General features: G+C 43.9%; 1 protein-coding gene across 2 annotated transcripts in view; it reads left to right on the top strand.

The window, feature by feature from the left end:
• Nucleotides 1-11,753, top strand: part of LOC119911370 (G-protein coupled receptor 4-like) — a 110,341-nt gene extending 98,588 nt beyond the window's left edge. Inside the window, exons 1-4 of one of the 2 annotated variants that reach the window (XM_038730252.1) lie at nucleotides 2,287-2,403; nucleotides 4,228-4,416; nucleotides 10,906-11,093; nucleotides 11,203-11,753. In XM_038730252.1, the coding sequence (XP_038586180.1) occupies nucleotides 4,243-4,416; nucleotides 10,906-11,093; nucleotides 11,203-11,716 (876 nt within the window). In that variant the 5' untranslated portion in view covers nucleotides 2,287-2,403; nucleotides 4,228-4,242 and the 3' untranslated portion in view covers nucleotides 11,717-11,753. Of the gene's footprint in view, nucleotides 1-2,286; nucleotides 2,404-4,227; nucleotides 4,417-10,905; nucleotides 11,094-11,202 lie in introns of those variants that run through there. The other variant, XM_038730251.1, reaches the window with a different exon arrangement.
• Nucleotides 11,754-15,074: the final 3,321 nt, after the last annotated feature.

Here is a 15,074-nt window from a genome sequence, read left to right as displayed (position 1 = left end):
GGAGGTGGTTCGCACCATCCAGGGGTTGAGGGCCGCCTCCGCTCAGTCCTCTTACTCCTCTAAGTGGTAGGCTTTCCAAAGCTCGTGTATGGACCAGGGGACGGGCCTGGTTGCCTGTCCGCTGCCAGTGGTGCTTTTGTTCCTCCAGTTGCTGATGGACTGGGGCTGCCGTTCAGTATGGTTAAAACCTACATTGCCGCCATTTCGTCCTGTCATGAGGGCTTCGGGGACAGGACTGTGTTCTCCCACCCCCTGGTGTAGCGTTTCCTTAGGGGGGTGCGGAGGCAGGCCAGTGATGTGGCCTGTTGCCCCACAGTGCCCCATTTGAGCCTTTGGAAACGGCGGACCTGTGATTCTTTTCGGCTAAGGTCGCCTTGCTCCTGGCTCTGACATCGGCCAAATGCTTCATGTACTGTTTGCTTTATGTACTTTTAGTTTTAACACTTAAAGACGTGATATAAAGTCTGACACACAGCAGTTTGTGTCCTAACCACAGGAGCCTTCCACTGAAGACTGACGGGAAGTCATTTCATGTTTTAAGAACTGAATAAGGATGATAAATAATTGATAAATGACTGAGGATGCTAAATTACCTACAGTTTATTTGAACATATGTACAGTATCTGACAAGTGAGTCCACCCCTCACATTTTTGTAAATATTTGATTCTATCTTTTCATGTGACAACACTGAAGAAATTACTTCCTACGTACTACTTTAAGGCAGTGAGCATACAGCTTGTATAACAGTGTAAATTTGCTGTCCCCTCAAAATAACACATCACACAGCCATTGTGTAACCATTGCCAATGTCTAAACCGCTGGCAACAAAAGTGAGGACACCCTTAAGTGAAAATGTCCAAATTGGGCCCAATTAGCCATTTTCCCTCCCCGGTGTCATGTGATTCGTTAGTGTTACAAGGTCTCAGGTGTGAAAACTTTACATTGTAGTAAAGTGTAATTTCTTAAGTAGGGCGAGTCCTGAAAGTAAACACTGCTTTGGTTAAGCTGAATATGTTCCTCTCACCAGCTTAGCAACATAAACGGGGGCAAGAGTGTTGATTTATTCTTTTTTGGTTTTAACTGAGCTCTGTCTCTACATCACAGTAACAACTTTATGTCCATTGGCTGGCTGGAGAGTAGCTAGTGTTTGGAAGAGAGGAGAGGCAGCAGGTGGATGTCTTGTCACTAGCCATGTTTTCATCGTCGTTTGTTTATGTGCATTTTGAAGTATTGCATTAGAAAAAGTTGATGGAAACGGCTAAATTTGAAAAAAAAATCCTTAATTTCTCAAAAGTTTTTACACTCGCTTGAGGAGATTTTTGCCTTTGTCGAAAAAGAGTAAATGCACTAAATGGGAGATGGAAACGCTTTTGGCGAATAAGTTCTTGTAACTCACGTCTGATCAGCTGTTTCTGCTATCGGCGTCGTGGCGGATATTCCCAGAACTTATGGAGACATGTTAGGTAGCAGTTTGCCCGTTTGAAACACATTCCTGAGGACCTCTGTCTATGTTTCTCAGATCCCTGGTCCTCAGGTTCATGCGACTGGTTTTGTTTCTGGTTTGAACCCACATGTCTTGTTTATGACAGACATGTGTATCGTCAACTACTGACATAACTAGTCCTGTTGTAGCCTGGGTTGTACTTAAAAAATTCATATGACAATTAGATGGAAACATGACTAGTGAGTGCTGCAGGTCAGTGTGTTTTTCCACCACTGTTTTTGAGGTCGTGTCTGACTAGCCGCTAGGCGAGCTTTATGATGCGTGTTTTATTGTGACGTCACAAGAAAGTGGAAGAAAAGGCTGGACTACAAATGAGCTGTGTTCAGTTCAGAGCAGAGTTTTCTGCGGGAGATGGGAACTCCGTTTGGGCTTTTTCACTTTACAAGCCTATTACATGCACAATAAAGTTTTATAACTCAATAAAGGAGAGGGGAAAAGGCCATAAAGTATAATATGACCTATTTAATTAATTGATTCATTGAAATTGATTTTGATATGACAGGTGTGTCTGTTTAACCTGCTCAACTTTATCATTTAACTTTAAGAGAAAAGAGTGAAAAGAATGCATTTACAGAAAAAGGTCGGCAGATATTTTCTGTGTTCATGTGTACCATCTTGGGTGTGATCTGGATAACAGACCACTTACAAGAGATTGATCATGGCTCATCTGCACAGGCATCAACCAATCACAGCAAACATACATCATGAGCTATTCTGTCACATCCTGTCTGTGTCTGTATATAAGTTGCAGCTCTTGGTATTTTGAAAAAGCAGAACTCCGGTCGACGCTGTTTTGCTCTGTTCTTTTCTTTTTTGCTGATTGTACTTTAATAAAAGACACTTTGAGTAAAGAATCTTTAGAAGATTATTTTTCCTCTCCTCCTCCTCCTGCTGCAAGGTAAGGTTCTTCCACACTGCCACACACTGAGCCGAGGGCCACACTGGTCTTATTCTCTAGATCTGGAGTCTAGGAACTCGTTCCAGGTTGTGTTTGAATACTCTACTCCCTGATGAGAAACGGCGGACGCAAGGAAAGGTAGAAAGTCTGGAGTTAGACTTCTGATACTGAGGTAGGCCAGAACCTGATATTGAAACTAGCTTGTTATCAGGGGCCTATCTCTGTCCTGTGGAGGATCTGAACATAATGCGCCGGGGTCTTTGGGTGGCGACCCGAGTTAAACTACAAGAAGCTAAAGTGTCTCTGAGATATTAGAGGTGTCTTGAAGTCAGTCAGTTTATATCAAAGTTTAGTCCTTGAGTGTATTTGCTTATATGCACTGTTGAATCAGTCAAAGTGTGGCTTTAGTGTAGATAATGATCATGATTTTTAAATGTTCTGGAAATGTTTGGAAATTTAAAACTGTTCTGGAACTGCGTCATGCACTGTTATGACAAAATATTTAGAACGATAGATGACGACTTTTGGTTTTAACCTTAAAGATGTGATGTAAAGTCTGACACTCAGCAGTTTGTGGCCTAACCACAGGAGCGTGCCTCTGAAGACTAACAGGAAGTCAGCCTCCTGCCAGCAGAGACCATGGAGTAATGTTTGTTGGTTAAGATGAAATGTATTAACAAGTGATGAATATGATGTTTAATTGATAAACCATTGAGGATGCTGAATTTCCAACAGTTTTTAATAACACATGTGTTTTACCTGACAAAGAGTATCAGGATATAGAAAGTGTATCACTGGTGTTGATGATATTAATTATTTTAATACACTCCTCCTAGAGAATGAATCCGATGGAAATCAAATTCCCGCTGTGCGATCTAAAGGCTTTAACGTTCCAACACTTGCTGTATAATCCCAGTTACGTTAGCGATCCATAGAGGAAGACATTGGGTTGTCTTGCTAGTTGTTAGCCGGCAGGTCCGTTCAGTCTTTTGCTCTGTCGTGTTCGGATCGTCCAGATGAGAGGGTCTGGCCCTTCGTCTGTTCTCCTCAGAGTTAGCAGCTTGGCTAACTCAGCTGGTGGCAGGGATCTATAGCAGGACTTTATGTTCTGCTCCAAGCGCGCCGTCAGGTTGGCGGCTTCAGCCGTCACATCCAGAAGAGAAGCGAAGACATGACGCCGAGTTTTTATTAATGAGGTGACATCATAGGTAACAGGTCCCCGGCCAATCGTAGCTGAGAGCTGAGTTCAGGGATCTGAGTTCATCGACGAAAAGATAAAAGTTCTGTTATGATCACAAATGAACAGCTTCCTCTGTGAGGTCCCTGTGATCCCAACAATATGCATCAAGTGTTTGTTCCAGAAATAATTTCAGAACAAACACCAACAAGGAAGAGTGCACAGTCTGTCCCCTGTCAAGTGGATTAATCATCATGTAAACCTCCTCATCCAAACTCAGAGGGCAGAGGGGCATCAAGTACAGGAGACAGGCAGGATGTCCTAAACCAATGAGTATTAACGTTAAACATTAAGTTAGTGAAACAGCTGGACGATGTTCTGTGGCTGCAGTAACGACCTCACATCAGCACGTACAGATATTTGTTCTTCTTTTCTTATTTCATTAAATAAAAGTTAAATGCGACAAATGTTGAGGAATGATGATAGAAAGTGAAAGACAGCAGTTTGTGATTTGATATGATTGTGGGTAAACTATAGGTACACTGTGTTTGTGTGAACTTCACCTCACAGCTTTAGTGATATCACTGAACAATGTTAGGTAGATTAAAAACCTGCTCCCTTTAATAACCTGATCTCTCAAACAACAGGTTTCACTCTGAAGAATGGACGGTTTCTACTTTAACAACACCTCACAGGACCAAAGCTATAATCACAGGAACATCACCTCCAACTACAAAGAGTACAACAAGTTCGACATCACAGATGTGGTGACATGCATAATCATTGCCATCAGCCTTCCTCTGACCCTGGTGGCCATCTATTCTCTTTATTCTATGGTATGTACATTCTGACAGAGTTATTTATTTCCTGTCTGTGTGGTGTGTCTGTCCTACAGTCCGTCTGTCTGTAATGGATCTGGATCTGGTTTGGGGGCTAGGTGTCAGGGGGCTATGACAAAGGCTTGGAATGATTTATAAACTGACAGGAATTATTGACTCCAGAATTAAAATGTATATCAAGCTGATTGGAAGATTCTCTGGAGGGCTCTGGATTCACCTATTTCAATGGCTGAACTCCAGGAAGCTCGCTTATATATGCCGAATAATAAAGTCCCAGGCCCAGATGGTTTTCCGGCTGAATTCTACAAGGAATTCTGGGAAATACTTGCGCCCACATTCTATAGGATGGTTATGCAAATTAGGGGTACTTGCATGTTGCCTCCAACAATGAACTCTGCTAATATCAGCCTGCTCCTTAAACCAGACAAAGACCCCACACTCCCGACCAGTTATCGCCCAATATCACTTATTAACGCAGATCTTAAAATCATCTGCAAAACCCTAGCAAGAAGGCTAGAGAAGGTCACTCCTGGTATAATACACTCTGACCAGGATTTATTAAGGGCAGGCACTCCACCAACAATACACGCAGGCTACTTAACGTAATAGACTGTGCCACTATTATATAACCTGGAAACTACAGTTGTTTCTTTGGATGCAGAGAAAGCATTTGACAGAGTAAATTGGAAATTTCTATTCGCTACTTTATAGAAATTCGGATTTGGAAACTCTTTCATAAATTGGATTAAAATCTTATACAGTTCAACAAGAGCTTCTGTCAAAACAAATGATCATTCTTTTCCATGCTTTAGTCTCCAGAGGGGTACCAGGCAGGGTTGCACACTCTCTCCCTCACTATTTACTATTTTTATAGAACAGCTAGCAGCTGCTATCAGACAAAATAATAATATTAAAGGAATTCAAACAGAAAATATACACCACAAAATAAGCCTTTATGCAGATGATGTACTTTTCCTCCTAAACTCACAAACTTCTCTTTCTGAGACAATCACACTTAAAATAATTCTCATCCATCTCAGACTACTCCATTAACTGGAGTAAATCCATAGTTTTACCTGTAAAGTGTGATTTCCAGAGTATATCTACCACACTGCTAAAGTCTGGGAATATTAAATATCTGGGTGTCAATACTTCCTCCAGGGTGTCAGAACTGACATGGCTAAACTACATGCCTTTACTTAAATCAATAGAGGATGACCTTGTATGGTGGACATCATAACTTATATCACTCATGGGAAGAGTCTCCACCATAAAAATGATGGTCCTACCTAAAATCAATTACCTGTTTTCAATGTTACCCACCAAACCCTCTGCTGTCTGGTTCAAATCACTGGACTCAAACATCTCAAAATTTTTGTGGAAAAATAAACCCCCACAAATCAGTTTCAAAACTATACAAAAAGCAAAAGACCGTGGTGGTTTAGAACTGCCAAATTTATATCATTACTTCCTGTCCAATAGACTACAATATATATCTCTCAAAATGGACCAATCAGAGCCCCCTCATGGATTGACATAGAACAAACATTCTGTAAGGAAATTAAAATTTCTGATATGCCATTCATCAGTACGTCATACCTGCTTTAAAAGCATTAACATAAGCGGGGTGCAGCTTCCCCCGGGACATGCGGTCTGGGTTCCTTTGCGCTTTGGGGGGTCGTGGGGTGCCCTGGCTACTGGGGGTGGGGGTCTCTGGGCGCTGCGCGGGTTGATCCGGTTGCGGTTTGGAGGGCTGCGGTGGGATTGTAGAGCGATTGTCGATGCATCTTGATGCATTGTGCTTTTTCCCCGGTCTCTGAATGGCTGCTGGGCGTTTAGTTTGTGCATGGGAGTCCGGGGGAGGCATTTCCTCGTTGGCTTGGAGGGACCAGTTTGCGTCCCTGTTTTGCAAACTGGTCCCTCCAAGCTTCGTTGGCCTCGGATCCATGCTTCCCCATTTCTCTGTCGGCCAGTTGTTGGACCCCTCTGGATACTGAAGTATAAAGTTAGTTGTCGGGATGTGCAGTGTGGGTGAGGGGCAGGGCTGTGCTCCGGTTTATTATGGGCTTGTGCCTGGAGTTCTCGGCCCTTGACCGGTGGGTGGGTTGGTAGTTGCTGGTTTGGCTGGTGTTGCACGGCGGCCTGGGGGCATGCTGCGCATGGGGGATGTCGGCTGGCGCGGGTGGCCTTAGTTTTTCCGGCGGTTGGGGGGACGGCAGACTTTTATTAGCGGGTGCACGGTGACCTGCGCGAGGTGTTTGCTGCCGGCCTGGGACTTGCTGCAGGTGTTCTGCCACTCGCTCTCTCTCTCTTCTTATTGCATGACCTCTGGATTCGCGGGGGGGCATTGGGTGTCGCAGTGCGTGGACGCATTGGGCTCGTCACTTGTGCATTGATGTTGATGATTGCATGGCATTTGGGTGTTTTGCTTACTATACATACTATAGTATAGTACCATAACAATTCCTCACCCATCTCTTCTGATGGAGTGTCTAAATGACACGAAGCTGTGGCCCAATGTTGGCTACATCGACAATGTTAATTACTTTGTTCTATTTCGTATAGGCTTCGCATTCTTAAGGCTATCACTATTGGGTTTACCCCTACGCGCACCTGTGCGGCACTGAGAAAAGTTGTCTATACCCACCCACAGCGTGGGCCTCTCCTATGTCCGCACCTTGGATAAGTACAACGGTGAGACCTGACCCTCGGCTCCCATTTTTTTCAAGCACTGAACTGTCTAAAGAGCAGAAGATTTCCAGTCAGAAAAGAAGAACAATGTCTTCCAGCAAGTAGGCCCGAGTGGGGTGGGACGCCACTACATCCGTACGGGTGTGTGGCATTTGTGACACAGGCTTCGTCCTGCCGAAGGACCTCCATACCGCCACACCTCGGACCGGAGCACACCGGCTGAGCACTCACCCTAGGCTCACGGTGCTCATTCTGCGCCCTTCTCTCCCCCAAAGAGAGGCAGCGCTGTTAAGGACAAGGAGGTGTGGTGGTCTTTCACTGGACAAAGCCCTCAACTTGTTACCGGAAGAGCGGGAGTCTCCAAGCCGCTCCCCGATTCCCTATTCCAACCTCGGGCGACGCCGATCTCGACGTTGCTATGTTGCCATGGCGAGGCAAGTGATCGTTAGGCAACCAGGATGCTAATGTTAAGCTAATGGTAAACTAACCTGTGGCCGACATGCAGTCTGCCGCTGGACCAGCCGACCAGGCAGACCCCTTGTGTTCACATTGCTCCACATTGGCCGCGGCTATTGACATCTAGCATCCGGATTGCTTGCTGCTGCCTCTGCGCTCAGAGCAGATGACTGGTAAGCTATGGGTCAGAAAAAGCTGTGTTGTAATCTTGTTGCTCCTTTTCTGGAAGTTGTTGAGCAAACGCTGTCTGTGTCTGTCTAAATCTAATCAGCCACATCAAACACATTCTCCACACTGTGTGAGCCAGTTGCCGTTAGCCAGGTGGCTAATCTGCAGCTTGAGCTATAAGCAACAAGCAGTACACTCTCTGTTCACAGTCAGAGGTCCCTTCACACATCCCTCCTAAGCCCATGAGAGCAGACGTTACGCTTTGTGTGGACAGAAAACATACACACCCTGTACAGATATTCTTCTTCTGAAGTGTGTTGTTGAACAGGGACTTTAATTTGTCAAAAGCAGCCTGGGCTTCAGGAGACCCGAAGAAAGGTGACTTGGTGGAGGTTAGTTGGGTTAAAGGGGCTGCAACCTTACTGTCATCTTTGATGAATCTACAGTAAAAGTTCGCGAACCCCAAAAACTGCTGCTAGTTGTTTACGAGAGGCAGGGACCAGACACTCCACAACTGCCTTGATTTCACCTGGGTCTGCCTGCATCTACCCTCGTTTGATTATATAGCCAAAAAAGCTTACGGAACTGGAGTGAAATTTACATTTCTCGGCCTTGACGTAAAGCCTTTTCTCCAGCAGCCGCTGAAGAACCTGGTGGACGTGGGAAACGTGCTCTACGGGATCTCTGAAAAAAATCTAAATATCATTCAAGTAAACAAAGATGAAACGATTCAGGAAGTCACAAAGTACGTCATTAACCAGGTTTTTGAATACAGCAGGTGTATTAGTCAACCCAGAAGGCATTGCCTGGCACTCAAAGTGGCCGAGAGGGATGTTGAAAGCTGTCTTCCATTTGTATCCTTTTATTCACACCAGGTGGTAGGCGTTTTGAAGATCCAGCTTAGAGACGAACGTGGCCTACTGCAGGGGTTCAAAGGCTGGGTGTATTAGTGGCAGAATATTGTTGAGGCTGAGGTAATCAATACAGGGGCGGAGGGACTTATCTTTCTGAGCCACAAAAAAGAAGCCTGCACCAATGGGAGAAGCGGAGGGGTGGATCAGACCACTTTCAGAGAGTCTCTGATTTATATTTCCATGGGCTCTTTTTCAGGGCAAGAGAGGTTGAAGAGCCTGCTGGATGGAAGTGGGGCGTCTGGAGCAGTTTAATTTCAAAATCACATGGTGAGGCGGAAGGGACAGCGCTAGATCCTTGATGAAGACTTTCAGGTCATGATATTCAGAAGGATCTCAGAGGGCATGTTTGTTAAGTCGGGAGGCTCTGAGTTGAGTGGGGAATTAGCGCACTCTGCTGGTGGTAGTGCAGATTGCAGACAGATGGACAGACAATAAGGGCTCCAGCCCAGGATTCTGGAGGCAGCGCAAACGACACAGGGTTTATGTAGTTTAAGCCAAGGGAACCCTAAAATGATAGGGGTCTGAGGGGCTGAGATTAGTTTAAATGAGATGTTTCATGGTGATTACCAGACAGTATCACCTTGAGAGGTTCAGTAGACCGGGGGACAAGGTCTAGGATATGGCCATCTAAGGCCAGGGCATTACAGGGCTCTGGAAGTGGCTCGAGAGGAAACCCAGACTGGATGGCCAAATCTTGATCAATAAAATTTCCCTCTGTACAGGAGTCCAAGGCCTGGAGTGGCAGAGAAAGCTGAGGTGGGCACCATTTTAGCAGGGATTTGTAGACGAAGAGGATTGTTAGTGAGACTAGGGTTCTGGCCTAGTATGCCCACACCTACTGAGGAACTGGACCTTTTGGTTAAATAGGTCATGAGGCAACAAAATGACCCTTGACGCTACAATAGAGGCACTCACCCGAGCTACCTCGGCGGGAGCGTTCCTCTAGGAATAGGCAGGCCGGATCCAACTGCATGGGCTCAGGTATGGAGCTTATTTTCCAAGAGCACAGAGATAACCAGACGGTTGGGAATGGGACGGAGGACTCCAGATACTGTGGGGATTGACTATGGCATCCTGGGAGTCAGTGCTGGGCAGACTGAGAGGCAGGCAGGTAGGCAGGCAGCATCTTACACACTGGAAACAACTAGAGTAGACAAAGAAATAGGTTGTTTGAAACAGAGTTTAAACCTAGTTAAAGTTTTGAGATCTGAGAGCTGGCCGGAGCAATATACCAGGGAGGTAAACTGATGAACTGATGCTGCAGGTGGTGACGAGCCAGAGCCAGACACGCCCACACACACACATACACAGGACATGACAGACAAAACACTGACAGAGACAGCAGGGAAGGGAAAAACAGAGGAAACAAAAGGAAAGGGGAGGTGGCAAAGCCTAATCATGACAGTAACTGGCAGCAGCAGGAGACTGATATCAGTCAGCCTGATGGGTAGTTCTATAATTTATCTGCTTATTAAAACTTAATAATTTAATGATTGCCTGTTTCTGTTATAACCAGATTATATATATGTTGCTGTATATAACTTTGTTATTGTAATCCTGTAAATAATTATTATAGTATTAACTATATAATATATAGTATTTGATCATTTGAATGAGCCCTTGCTCGTAGGACGACTGACACTGATCCTCACTGTGTGGTGGAAGCTCTAATGTAAAATGTCCTATTTCCATCACTTTTGATCCCTGGAGACTCACCCTAACGATAACCACTGCTCACATAAACCCAACCCTATGCTGAGTTTAATAACTGTTTGTTGTTAAATGTAAGCCTATATGTAATGCACCTTATTATTATGTTTCTAAGTAAGTCCAGTGAAAACATAATGAACCTCTGTTAACATGTCTCCAGTTCTTAGTTGTGCGATCTTCCCTGAAATGCAGATTCAAGGAGGAGAGAGGCTCACCTTGCAAACACAAACATGAGCCTCAAACTGCGACTCCGGTCTGGATAAATCCAGCTCATGTGTTTGAGCCAGAATGCTTCATATCTGTGGCTGAAAAACTGCTGCAGAAGCTGCAGGAAATCTGGCCCTTAGTCTTGTTCCTGCACTGATTGGCCAGTGGGTCATATCTGAGATTTCTGTTGGATGGAAAAAGTCAGAAAGAGCCATTTCTGACTTTTTCTGACATTTCTGACTGCAGCTGCTGGGCAGAGCAAGATGACAGATTTGGGAGGAGGTGGACTTCACAACATGTTTCCAACTGCTTGTTGACTTTTACCAATGTTTTCCTGCAGGTGAGAAGTGATCATGTTGCTCCCATCTACCTCATCAACCTTCTCATTACTGACGTCCTTCAGTTCTGCTGCATGATCGTTGACGTGGCACCAAATGTGGATGAGAATATATATTTCATCTTCTATTGTATTTACTTCTCTGCTCTGTTTGCCAGTATTTACTTCATGGTCTGCATCTCCCTGGAAAGGTATCTGTCTGTCTATCCAGTATGTGTGGAGCTCCTTCTGTGTCTGAACATTATATTAGTTTATAACTCTGAAGCTCCTCAAAGACTTTGTGTCCATCTTCTATTACAGGTATTTGGTCATCGCCCACCCACTGTGGTACCGCTCCAGACGAACCATCAAGACCTCTGTGGCGGTCTGTGTCCTGGTCTGGGTCCTTTCTCTTGTCTGTGCTTTTCTTATATTTTTCTCTGGAGTTCTGATCAGATACATTATCTTCCCTATCCTCCTCCTCCCCCCCTTCCCACTGTTAATATTCTTCCTGGTTGGGACCCTCAAAGCCCTGTCTGCTACCATTTCGGTTCGCTCTGATGAAAAACGACGAATTGTGGGAATTTTAGTTCTGGTGCTGCTTATTTACACGCTGCTGTTCCTGCCCAGAATCATTTGGTGCCTGAAAGTATTCAATGACAATACCCTAGAAGACTTGAGACTCAACAGCCTGTCTTTCATCTTTGTCAGGTTCAGTCCTGTTGCAGACTTGTTCCTGTATGTCTTCATGAGGAAAGGGACCATAGACAAGCTTTTGGCCTCTGTGTGTTGCTGCAGAATGGACAGCAATGATATCAGCAGTCCATCAGTATGAATGATGACAACATTTCCACAGTCAGCTTCATGTAGTCAGAGAAAGAGGGAGAGAGAGAAAGGGGAGGAAACAGGAGGAGAAATGGAGGCCAATAGAAAGGATAGAGACGAGACAGATCCTGTCATCTACTGAGACCATTTCCAATAAGACACCTAACTGTAGAGAACAGGAAGCACTGTTTGGACTCTGCTGTGGGAGAAGTGGCTGCTGTTTAGGATGGGATTAAGAGCAGCTGTTTTGCAGCAGCTGTTCTGTGCTTGGCAATATGGATAAAATCTTAAACCACAGTTTATGTCAGTTTATATGAAATTGTACATTTTCTGGAAATCCAATAAAAATCACTTTGTAGACCAAACTGTGAATGTTTGTCTTTGAGCAACTCAGTGAATTAAATGCTGACAAATGAAGGTTCAACAAAATCTCTGCTGGTTGACAAATCTCTATATGAACATAAAGCCCAACCTGCTGTTACCAGGGAGGCATCCTGCACTTTCTGAAGTTTTCAGACTTTTTTAGATAATAATTTGGGGCAGAAATGATAAAGTGTGACAGGGACAGTCACAACAGATCAGACCAACATGTTTCAGTAGAAGTTAGTAAAGTCTACTGTATGTTTCCCCTTTTTAAGCTTTAGCTCATTATTAGCTGAGATCCAACAAGAACAAGCAGATTTCCCAAACTGTCAGACTGCTTCTTTAAATACCTTGGCTTTCTGCAGGGGACACTTTGGAAACTACAAACTGCATTTCTGGAAGATAAACTGCTAAAATCTTAAAGTAATGACTTGATCAGCTGCACAGTGAACACAGATCAAAACCTTAATTCAGGATTAAGTAATTTCAGTTCCATTCAGATGACACACATACTGATCAGCTACATCATTATGAACACTGACACTGATTTTCTTGTTAGCATGGCACTTCAGGGAGCAGGATATATTATAATAATAAACTTTATTTATACAGAACTTCCATCAAAGTTACATACATAGTTAAAAATAAATAGTATCATACAAAAATCAGTCACCGGAGTTTGATTTCCCCACGTGGGTCCTGATGATGCAGGATGACAATCGCCAAAGCTGTCCAATCAACAAGCTACCTGTAAGTCTGTGTAACATCATGGTTACTTCTCTGGTTCGTTTGTAAAACTGCAGTGTGAACATGAACCGGACAAGAACTGAAATGCAACAGTGTAACATTATTTTCAATTGCTCCAAATGAACCGAACTGCAGGTGTGAAAGCGCCCTTAACACCCAACAGAGCCCTGCCCAAGGACCTGAGGTTGCGTACTGGTTCAAAGAGGAGCAGAACCATGTAGTCCCTTAGCAAGTGCAAGTGATCACTAAAATCAATCCTAAAACTTACAGGTACCCAGTGGAGTGAGGCTAAAACAGGACTGATGTGATCTTGTCTTCTAGTGTTTGTTAAAAGCTGCGTTATGTACCTGCAGAAGTTTTTTGTGTTTAACCCTGCAAAAAGTGAATTACAAAAATCTTACCTGGAAGAAATAAACGCATGGATGACCTGCTCGAGTTTAGGCCATGAGAGAAAAGATCAGATTTTTGTGGTGTTTCTCAATTAATAACACGTTAAAACATGTTTGAACAACTTGTGTAACGTGTTTTTCAAAGGAAATTTCAGTCAAATATTAGATGCAGGTTTCTGGCTGAAGCTGTGATACTTGCAGACACAGATCCAAGATGTTTCTCTAGACAGACAATGATATTAGATTTATTTTCATTTATTGAAGGTGGTTTGGGGACATCCAGCACTTTATTTCAGCCATAGAGCAGAGAAGATTATCTACAGTATGTTCCATTTAATGGGACGTACAGTTGTGTGTCATCAGCATAACAATGGTATTTTATTTTGTGTTTCTGTATAGTGTGACCTAATGGCAGCATATATAAACAGGCCAACTGAGGGTCTGAGGGAGCCGTCTTGATTACCACAGGTTACAGGGGCCAAAAAATAGGCGGCATTATCCATAACTATGAAGAACGTTGTGTTCAACTCAAATATAAATGGACAATCTTCTCTAAGACTTTTGATTAAACCGGTCATTAAGAAGTAGGTCTAGAATTCTTAAAATCACTGTGGTCAAGTTTGGGCTCTTTGAGCATGATTTCCTGTATATAAACTCTGTGAAGAGAGTGCGTGGTTTCTCGAAAGACTCAACGATCTGGTGCAGACTGGACAGCTGGTCTGGTCTCAAATAGTGGGGGTGATTGATGGAGGGCAGATGTGTTAATGGAGATCAGCCTCAGGTGTGGGAGTGTCAATTAAGTAAAGTCTGAAGTCACTGTGTGTGTGACTTAAGGGCAACTTCAGTCCGAGTCTAAAGCTGTCTCTGGTGTCGAGTGATGTTTCCGGTGAGAGAGATTAGAGTGAGCAAGGCAGGCAGACGAGTGATCAAAAATCAAAGTTCTCAACAACAAGTTCAAAAGTCTGGTTGGCTGGTGCGTGAACAGCCATATGGATGATGACTCAATGATCCGGCGGGGTGAATGTTGGTCCAGTGTGTGATTGTGGATCTGGATCAGGTGTGTGAGGGAGAGAAGCAGATTAGATGACATGTAACTGATTTAACAGCAGTATGCTGTACACCTCCAGTTCTAAGCTGCTGCACACTCAGCATATTCATGTTTTCTTTAAAAAATGGTTCATGCAAGTAAACTATGTCATGAGTGGCATGAGTTCTATATACAGTTTGATGCTTTGTGCTTTGAATACTGTTGAAGTGCGCCGACTTCACCGGGTCCGTTGATGAGAAGAGATCAAATGAGACAGTGCCTTAAGTTTCGAGATCTTTATTACCAAAACAAAAGCAATTGCAGATATATATCTGGAGACTGCTCACACCAACTCAGAGTCTACTCTGAAGCAGTAAGCAGAGGAGTCTGTCTCTTCCTATGCAGCCTGACAATTTATAGAGGTAACCGCACCCAGAGTGGTGTGTCTGTGTGTCTGTGTGATTAGTGATATGCATATGTGTGCTTGTGATTGGGTGTGGATGAATGAATCACCAGGTATGGTATGTGTTTGTGTCAACACAACTTCCTTTTATCTAAGCCTCAAAGTATTGCAACACAAGTTACATACAATATAAAGTGAGCATCATGTACCCTTCTCACAATACAAAGCTGCTTCTAAAGAAATTAAGGCAGCATGTACACAGTGTCTGTAAAGTCCATCAGAACAACAGAGGAAAGACACATTTAGATAACATCTAGATACTTAACAGATCCAGTTTGAGGCTATTTTGTGGTTTGTTCAGCTTGTTTGTCGTTTCTTATGATCCATTCTGCTGTCACACCTGTTGCCTGTGTATAAAACAAAGTTTTCAGCACGAGAG

Source organism: Micropterus salmoides, unplaced genomic scaffold (assembly GCF_014851395.1).
Source record: "Micropterus salmoides isolate LMB-PRFRI ecotype aquatic unplaced genomic scaffold, ASM1485139v1 Ms_hic_scaffold_2, whole genome shotgun sequence".
NCBI lineage: Eukaryota > Metazoa > Chordata > Actinopteri > Centrarchiformes > Centrarchidae > Micropterus > Micropterus salmoides.
Note: the sequence above shows the minus strand (reverse complement) of the source record. Positions and strands in the feature narration are given on the sequence as shown.